At 35.1% G+C, this 10,132-nt stretch overlaps 1 protein-coding gene across 3 annotated transcripts; it reads right to left on the bottom strand.

Annotated features, from left to right (window-relative positions):
* Positions 1-934: 934 nt before the first annotated feature.
* On the bottom strand, positions 935-9,266 carry LOC137820590 (pentatricopeptide repeat-containing protein At5g55840). Of its 3 annotated transcripts, none has more exons than XM_068624740.1 (6): positions 8,781-9,266; positions 5,311-8,687; positions 4,766-4,917; positions 4,449-4,678; positions 3,155-3,278; positions 935-1,278 (listed from the first exon to the last, which is right to left on the bottom strand). In XM_068624740.1, exon 2 carries the CDS (start codon positions 8,656-8,658, stop codon positions 5,398-5,400), a length of 3,261 nt encoding a protein of 1,086 aa, XP_068480841.1. In that variant the 5' UTR covers positions 8,659-8,687; positions 8,781-9,266; the 3' UTR covers positions 935-1,278; positions 3,155-3,278; positions 4,449-4,678; positions 4,766-4,917; positions 5,311-5,397. The 3 variants fall into 3 exon arrangements, with proteins under 3 accessions (XP_068480841.1, XP_068480842.1, XP_068480840.1); XM_068624741.1 differs by having other exon boundaries at positions 4,449-4,658; XM_068624739.1 differs by having other exon boundaries at positions 4,449-4,655.
* Positions 9,267-10,132: the final 866 nt, after the last annotated feature.

The following is a 10,132-nucleotide window of genomic DNA, read 5'->3' as shown; positions in this document are numbered from 1 at the left end:
AATGTTTTAATTAGATAGACTTTTATTTTTGTCTTGGTTTTTCCCTGCAAATTTAGGTTTAATTCTTTTGAGGGCTCTTCCTTTTTCTTTTGAGGGATCGTTGACATTATTGATATATATTTTTATTCTTTTGAGGGATCTTCCTTTTTCTTTTGAGGGATCGTTGACATTATTGATATATTTTTTTATTGTTTAAATTTTTCTGCTAAAATTTTTTCATGGAACTTCTTTCACTAGAATATTTTTATTTTTACCCTCAAGCAGAGGGATTTGGGAAAAGGTTCTGACTTATGTTAGTGGAATTCATACAATGATGACAAATTGATGCAATTCCTTTGAGAGTGTTCCTCATCCCAAGCTTTTGGATTTTTTCTTAGTAGTTGTTGGGTTTTATTTTTTATCTGAGCAAAATCATTTTATCTGGCTAACAGCAACTGTGGAAATCTTCTGTTCCTTAAGTTGCAAGTTGGTAAATGCCCGTTAGTTTTCATGCTACCCAAAGACTTATCCATGGATTCTTGCTTCTCAATTCCAAAGGTAATTGTTCTATATCCTATCTCTCTTGGGCATGTTATTGTGGAAATGGAAATAGGCGTAGCGAAAGAAGAAAAGTATCCAATTTCACTGGATGACCAAAATTTGAATAAAAAATTATTTGCAAAATGTAGGAATGAATACCATTTATTATTGAAGAAAATGAAAAGTATAAAAAGTTGAGTGTTATGTCACCTTCAAAAGAACTCACATTGAAAAACCTACAATCTATGAAATTACTCGGAGCAGATAGAAACCGATATTTGCACAGTATAAATGATGAATTACTAACTTAAAAAACAAGAGACGACAGTATCAGCGTTTAACTTCATTGCCGGTATGTATCATGTTCACCGAAGCTTTGAAATGAGATGAATGAACTAAACTAAAACCTTTCAAGTTTGAACTTCGAAGACATTCATGATGTTTGCTTGAGGTTTTATTCATCATCATTGATTTCAAAGAATGTGAGTATGATTTTACATGTACATGAAATCCGCTGGAATAACACTAAATATACATTCATGGAAATAAATTATGGCAAAGAAGGCGTGAGGGAAGGCTTTGTCACTTTCAGTTCTCCACAGTCACTAATATAAACAGTCGTAAGAGGCCTGTTCCATATGTTACGTGCATTCTGAGCCCTTCCATCTCCAAAAAATTCAGCCAAGTCATTAAACTGGCGAATTCTCTCAGATGATTGGTAGGTAGGAATGGAAGCTATGGCTGTGATGACATCCAATCCTGCAAGTAGATTCATTTAAGAGCTAAGCACTTCATTGGTGATAAAGATAAATTAAAATTCATATAATGTAATCAAGTATTTCAACATTCCCATAGTTTAAAACACAATATGGTTAAATGTAAGTCAAAACTAGATATTGGAACCTGAAGGTACAAGACAAAATTCATCTTTTTGATTAGTTACTTGTAGCAAAATAGATAGGTAACACTCCTCAGGAAAGTCTCCTGATATATAGGAACAAGTTGAGTAGATATGACTCGATAAAATCTTCAGTTTAGTCCTGTACAATAATTCTCTGAACAGGCCTTTACTAGCAGTCCCAACATACCCTTAGTGTGCTGCCCTAGTAGTGGAGTTTCTCCGTGTTCTTCACACTACCACCACTTGTCATAGATGCTTGCATCCAATGATATTTCAAACACGAATTTATACACACATAAATTCTCAGAAATGATAAAAGTCACTCAGAATGAATAACATTCATAATTAACAATAAAATGTGATAAGTGTCTTTAACAAAACAAGTAAAACACCAACAAAAGTCAAATACAAGTTTCCTAGATTGGAATAATCAGTCATCATTTCCTAAATTCAAGTTCTCTTTATCATTTTCACCATTATTACATCTATAGATTTCAGTTTTTGAATTGAGCTCAAATCAATGCCTGTACTAATTATTAATTTTTTTTATAAAGTCAAGGTCTTTAGAGAACTAAATTGAAGGTATTATTGTCTAAAGCAGATACAAAGCTTCAAGAAATGATCCTATTTTCAAACTTTAGAATCTGCAGTACTCAAAGTAACATTGTCATTAGCATTACCTTCGAGAACTGTTCCAAAGACAATGTTCTTGTTATTGAGCTGGGGGTCAAGGCCCGGGTCCAGTGGTGAAATTGTCCTAATTATCTTGTGAAATTGCACTAGAATAGTAAAAATCTCATTTATAGAACACAAAATAATTCCTTAGATCTTTATCTTCCCTCTAGCAAGGTAGATATTCTCTTCATAGGGACCAACAACAATCTAAAAGGAAATCCTTGCATAGTACATTCATATGAAGGAATTCATTCTGATAGAATAGATCACTAATTATAAAAAGATTCGAAAAGCACAAATACTTCTCCAATTCTTTGAAGCTACTTTTCATAAAATTTGTGACATATTAGTCATTCTTCTCTTCAAAATGTCCAAAGAAGAATCATCTAGTGGTACTACACATATATTCGAGTATTGACATTAAATTGATGACTCTCTCGTCTATCTAGACCAAATATATATGTAATAAGATGTTAGGTTTAGAAGGATTTCAAAAAATTCACAAAAGTTAGTTCAAAATGAGATATAGATAAATTATCTACTTACTAGTGTGTACTACTTCAAAAAGTTCTCTAAAACACTTTTGTAAAACTTATGCAAGGATAGATGGGACAAGTAATATAAGCATGTAATACAGAGTATAATGAAAATTTATTTTATGTTGATTCACTTGACCTAAGCTACATTTAGTAATAAGAACATAGTGCGGTGAGTACAATATTAATTATACACATCCCTTTTTCTTAAGCAAAAATTCATACTTAACCTTGTCCTAGAAGGGTACAAAAGAATAGAGAATGAACTTGAGAGAGTAAATTTTCCTATCTTAGGATCTCATATTTATAATAACTTTGTAGATTTCAAACACAATGTATGAGAGGGAAGAGAAGAGAAAAAGAAAGATCATATCTAGGAATTGCCCAAAGCACACAACAACTTTTCAATACATTCTATTTAAGACAACTTATTCTAACAAATGGAAAAGAAGATAGAATTTATGGAGGGTGGATGATGCTGAACGAAGAGTAAATATAAAGAATAAAAAATAAGAGGACTTACATTGGAACTAGAGGTGGTTGCTCACACAGAGGTGGGACAGCAATGCCCCTGCGCTGGAACCAAAGGAAGTTGTAGACGAATGGAGTCTGTGAACCCTAGGAGGCCTTGGGTGGGGTGCTTGAGCCTGAGAAAAAATTAGTGTGTTTGGATGAGGCATTTTAAGAGGGTAATTCATTTTTTTAAAGAATTTGAAATGCTTATATGACAAATCTGTTGTTTAGGTAAGAAATTTTGAAAGAAATTGAAATTCTATAATTTCCTTAAAGCGATTGAATTATTTAAAATTAAAGAATTTCAAATTCCACCTAAAAAGTAAGAATTTGAAATTCCTAATATTCTCAAATTCATATTTTTTGGTATTTGTAGATTGGGTCGACCTAGGCTTGGGTTGATTCCACTCAAAATAGGCATGGGTAGACTTGGCTCGACCTAATTGAACATGGGTCAACCTCAACTCGGATGAACGTGGACCCTCCTCGACTCAATTGAATGCGGGTTTGCCCTAACTCAGCTCAACATTTGCCTAGGTCAACTTGGATTGACTGAACTTGCCCAGGCTGACTTAACTCAATTGGGCCTAGACAGACTCAACTTAACCTGGTCTTGATCGGGCTAGGCACTACATGGTCTTGATCAGACTAGGATCAACTTAAGCCAAGCCTAACTTGGCTAAACGTGGGTTGGCCTCAACTTGAATGAACATGGACACACCCTGACTCGACTAAATGCGGGCTTGTCCCGACTTGGCTTAAACTGGGTTTGGCTTAAACTGGGTTTGGGTTGACTCAGCTTGACCAGGGTTCGGGCCTACTCGACTTGGGCCTAGACTGAGTCAAAATGGGTGGACTCTAACTCTGGCTGACTCGACCTAATCTTGCATGAGCTTGACACGCTATTTTACTTGGTTCTGACTTGATTTAACATTGCTTAACTTGAAAATAATTCGTTTAATGTAAATTGAGAAAAAGTTTTGCAAATATAAAATGAAAAAATCTTGAAGAACTTTGGAAAAAAAAAACATCAATCACGATCTACTACAGAATATTATCAATATTGATATTTTTTAATTTTTAACAATTATTTTATATTTAAATAATTTTTTGAATTTGGTGATAATTGGAATACTTTATCCAAATAAGAAAATTTAAATTCACTAAATTTAAATTGCCTCATCCAAACAAAACATTTGAAAAATGAAACAATTTGAAATGATATCAATTCAAATTCAATATATTTGAATGTCTTAAAAATTGTGAAATTCCCTATTCAAACACAAGGTTAAGGTTTTCTTTACCTCGGATTGAACTGAGATGGAGCTTCTTCATTCTTATGAAGACCAAAGCCATACGGTTCACAATTTCTGCCATGGCCACTCCAAGCCACCACTCTGCCCAACACGACCACTATAAGCCGCCATGCAAAACCCGATTTTCCACTGTCATGTGGTGGTGGCCAGCAAAATGTCCGCACCAAAATCGTCCATGATCATTTTTTGATAACACTGCTAAAAATCATCACCAGACACTGAAAAACTTGTACAAAAGATAAAGATGATGACTGCTTACCTTAAGATTTTGATAAATACACGAGACCCAAAATGTATAGTGTTACCTGAAACTCTAAACAAAAGCCCAGGGCATACAAGGATTTCCTTTCCAGTGCAGGTGTCTCTCAAAGGATTTTAACTAAGAGCACAGTTGCGTTGCTCTTGACTGCTGGAACAAATTTCAGAAAATTGAACTGACCCAGTAAAAAGCACAGACCTGCAAAATTCAGATTTGAATATCAGCCAATATAAATTCCATGATAATTGACAGACTCAGTTGATAGTTAACATCGTTAATTATTTTACTGCAAACAGTTTCTTTGTTGTGTAAAAAATCCAATTTTCAAGATCATATAGCATACTAATTATGCTACAATATTTAGTTCAGAAGGGAAACTAAAGAAGCTGAGCAAAACTAAAAGCCTTGTGAATGTATTCTCTTAATACTGTCAACAAACTTATACCAAGAAGAGGGATTTTGTTCATATAAAGTACAATATGAAAGAGAGTAACCAAAAAAAAGAGTTCAGAAGGGATGAAGTATACTAAAATATGAGAATCAAATTTTCAAGAAACCAAAATAATGATACTGGAGGAATGTAATACAAACCGTATATGAATATCACATCTGGATGAGTAACAGAACTGTTGGTTCAGCCACATCAACACATTCTGGAAAAGAAAAAGCATAATGCGATCAACCAAAATTTCTTCTCATTTTGTACCTCAAATGAATTATTTTTCTCCTAGCAATAATCAATAACTCATTCAATCTTTTGGTTCCTCCATATGAATTAAAAGAAACCAGTCCCCTGGCTTGTATGTCCCTCAAAAGTTTTTCACTTTGAGTATGATAATTTCCAGCACAGAGAGAATCAATAAGAACAATGTATATAGAGGTATTAGGCCAAAGATTTCTTTGTTTCATCTCTTCATAAAGTTTAAAAGCTGCTTCAATATCTCCATTAGCACAAAGGCCAGATATAAGAACATTATACGCAACAACATCAAGCTTCAAATGACAATGTTCCATCGTGCTCCTCAATTCTAAAGCTTTTGCAACATTAGCTTCTTTGCAATAGACGTGCATTAATGTAGTGAAAGTAGCAACAGTTGGAATGACTTGCATCTCAAGCATCAAATCAAGAACCCAAATAGCATTTTCTGTTTTCTTTGAATGTGCAAGCCCTCTAACAGTAGCACTCATTGCAACATAGTGGGAGCTGACACCATGTGTTTTCATTTCATCTTGAACTTTCAATGCTCCTTTTATGTTCCCAAGTCTACACATACCATTGATTAAAGTAATATATTGTTTACTCGTAGGAACAGAACCACTTTCCAACAAGGCTTGCAAAACATGATGAGCTTTATCAAAATCACTAGTTCTAATGAGTCCATTAAAAAGGGCATTGTATGTATCTACATTAGGAATTATTGTAAACTGATTCATGTGATTTAACAGATCATAGGCCATTTTCATCTCATTCCTTTCACAGAACTTGGACATAAGAATGTTAAATGTAGAGCAATCCGTTATGAAACCTTTAAGTGTTATCCATCTTAAAATTTTAATAGCAACATCAAATGATTTGGACCTACAATATCCAAGAATAAGAGAGTTCCATGAATACTTATCTGGTAGAAAACCGTTTCTGATCATGTCTTTGTATAACATTAAACATCTTGTCATTGCATTCCTCTTTGCATGTGCATGTAGAAGGATGTTGTAAGTAGCCAAATTGAAGCATACATTTTTACTCTTCATTGTTGAAAGAATATCATTGACCTCCGACGTTCTCCCTCTCCTTAAGTATTGATCTATAATCACATTGAATGCTATAGTATCAGGCTCCACTCCTTTGCTTAGCATTTCTTCAAAAATAAACAAAGCTGCTCTTGAATGTCCATGCTTAAGAAGACCATAGACTAAGCTGGTGTACACGGCAGGATTTGGAGATAATAATCTTTTTTCAATTGCCTTTCCTGACAAAAGGAGTGCTGCAACTATTTTACCCTTCTTGCATAGCCCCGTAATAAGATTAGTGTATGTAAAATTGTCAGGCAGAAAATCATTTGTAACCATCTCATCAATAAGGGCAACTGCATCGGATAAATTTCCTGATCTACAAGTAGAAGTAAGCATTGTGTTGAAGATAACATTATCGACAGCATTAGGAACAGAACAAAATCTATGGAAAAGCTTCCAGGCTTCATTAATATGTCCACTTATGCAAAGTGCTTTCAATAAACTCCCATACGTGAATTGACTGGGCAAATGACCTAACCAATTCATTTTATCAAACATATAAAAAGCTTTTAACGCATCACCAGAATTTCCGTAACTATTTATAACACAATCAAAAGTAATAGAGTTAGGATCAAGACCAATTCTGTTCATGTGTTCCATAAAATACTCAGCCTCTTCAAGTCTTCCACATCTACAGAAAGCGGCAATCAACACATTACATGTAAAGTGATCAGCAGCATAACCACTATGATTCATAATTGCATAAGCATTTAATGCCTCTTTTAAGTATCCCATTTTGCAATAATTGTATATTAATGTTGAATACAAAATGCTATTTGGCACAAGTCCAGTCTTATACATCTTACACATAATCTCCTTTGCATTATTTATCTTCCCCACCCTGAAAAATCCATTTATGAGCACCGAAAATGTAACAACATCAGGACTAACAGAATTTTTTAACATATCATCCAACAATTGCACAGCTTCTTCAAGCCTGCCATTCTTGCACAATCCATCAATCATTGCTGAGTAACTAATGTGACCAACTCCCACCCCATCCATCCTCATTCTCTCAAGAATACTAGAAACCAATCCAAATTCAGCATGCTTGGATAGCCCATTCAAAAGAGCTCCATATGTAACTTCATTAGGTCTTAAACCACATGATACCATAACATCCATCAGTCTCAATGCCTCCCCATTGTTGCCTGTCCTACAGTGCCCAGCAATCAAAGTATTGTAAGTGACAATGTTGGGTAACAAATTAAATGATGACATCTCATCAAAAACTTTTGCAGCAACTGCAATTTTCCCCTCCTTAACAAATCCATTAATAAGAGAATTATAAGTTATCTCATTAGGATACACCATATTTCTTCTCATCCTTTTCAACAGTAAATAACCTTTTGCACTCCTGCCTTCCTTGCACAAATTCCCTATCAAAACATTATATGTACAAACATCTGCCGCAATACCCTTAGATGTCATGGAGTCAATCAACTTAGATGCTGCTTTGTACCTTCCTTTCTTGCAATACCAATTAAGCAAGGTATTGTATGTGGCGGCAGTCGGATAAACACCACTTTCTTCCATTTTCCTCAAGAGAAAGCCAGCACTTTTAAACTTCCCCCGTTGGCACAATGCATTCAACAATATGTTGAATGTAGCAACATTAGGACAAATCCCTTTGGTAAGCATCTCTTTGAAAAAGGACCAAAACATATCAACTTTCTGCTCCTTTACAAGGGAACCTAACACCATGTTACAAGTATATACAGACGGCTTCAGTCCCCGAAACCCCATTAAGTAGAAAGTCTGCACAGCATCTCCAACCATCTTGTCCCTTAAACAAACCCTAATCAGGAGGTCAAAAACAGCTGGGTTTGAGTTGCAAATGGGGTATGTCTCCATCAAAGCACAAAAGACAGAGTTCAAACCAATAGGCAGTTGTAGCATATGCTTTAAGGTTGTTTTGGCAAAGTTGTACATTCTAGCTCTAACAAGTATGTGGGTAGTAGTGCAGATAATATGAGTAACATGTTTGAGCTCTAAATTGCGTTGCTTTATGACCCAATTGAGAAATTTCAGAGCCAACCTTCCATGAACAGGCCTAAGGGAAGACAATCTATATTTCATACAGTTCAGTGACTCCCAACGGTGTACTGTGAGAAAAGTGTATATACTCTTTTCCATATCCAGAACCATCCAATGATTCGAAAGGTACAAACTTTATACTGAAAATCAGAAACAGAGAGGGAAGGACATCGTGGGTTTAGAGATGGAGAGTAACAAGTAAAAGCAAGAAGTTAGAAGGAACAGGGGTTTACCTTGAATCACAATAAAACGAAATATTGAAGGATGACTACCGTCTTCCATATTATTCCAGGATTGAAAGTGGTAAGAGATGACCCGTTAAAGACCCGACCCAGAAGTGAGCTTTGAACTGTTGTAACCCAAATAAATGATAATTTTATCTAGCTCCGCGCAAAAGTCTGGAAATAATTCAACCGCCACCACCCCGCGACCTAACCGCAAATCACCGCCGTTCAGAGAAGACGCGCCACCTCCGCGCATTACACAGAATTTATTTCATTTAATATTCCCCAAACCGTTTTGGATTAAAACGAAAACCCTGTTAAATTCGTCAGTTCAAAATGACTCGCGAATTTGACCGACTTTACTGGGTTCATTCCGAGTCTACCGAGTTTATTCAAAACCTAATCTACTACCGAGTTAACTCGGTAAGAATATGTGAAGACGGACGAGTCAACGCGAGTTTGACAACATAGTAAGAGCATTTTTCATTTTCTTCTAACGTTTTTTTAAAATTACTTATATTATATATAAAAAAAGGGGCCGTTGTTTAAGTCTTCAAGAGGAATTATTAAGGTCAAATGTGTGAGATATGAGGTGAATTATTACTCTTGTTGAAGAATAGTAGCGTCTAGGATACAAATGATAATGAAAATTATACAAAGACAATAACCACCTCGAAGATAAATATAGAAAGAAAAATAAAAAAAGAATCACACACTTAGATAAGGTGGTTTAATTGATATATTAATAAAATTTAAATTATATTCACATAATAATTCGTTACTGTATAGGGATTACAACCTATGTAACACAAACACTGATACGACACGGACACAGACACGAAGATACGTATAATGTCTAAACACGGGGACACGGATCTATATATTATATAATTATAAATTATATAAATTGACAATAAAGATTTATGTGCACAAGTATGTTTCAGAATATTTTTTGGAGCAGAAAGATTTTTTTGTTGGAGATCCCACATCGACTAGAGATTAGAGCCTTTCATTGTATATAAGTGGGTGCAAACCTCACCCCATGAGCCGGTTTTATGGGGTTGAGTTAGGCTTAAAGTCCACTTCGTAATATGGTATTTGTTGGGCCTATCGTGCCACCCGCTATCGGGCCGCTATCGGACCACCCATAATATATAGTCCTACGCACGAGCTTCTATCTATCACTCTCGGCGTGAAGGGGGTGTGTTGGAGATCCCACATCGACTAGAGATTAGAGTCTTTCATTGTATATACGTGGGTAATGTATTTTTCCTTTTTAAAATTGTGTTAGAACCGTATTATAATTGTGAGAAATTCAACAAATTCTTTTTGAATTTGACACTTCATGGATACGTGTCATA

Source organism: Phaseolus vulgaris, chromosome 9, assembly GCF_000499845.2.
Source record: "Phaseolus vulgaris cultivar G19833 chromosome 9, P. vulgaris v2.0, whole genome shotgun sequence".
Taxonomy (NCBI): Eukaryota; Viridiplantae; Streptophyta; class Magnoliopsida; order Fabales; family Fabaceae; genus Phaseolus; species Phaseolus vulgaris.
This window is presented reverse-complemented; position numbering and strand designations above follow the sequence as displayed.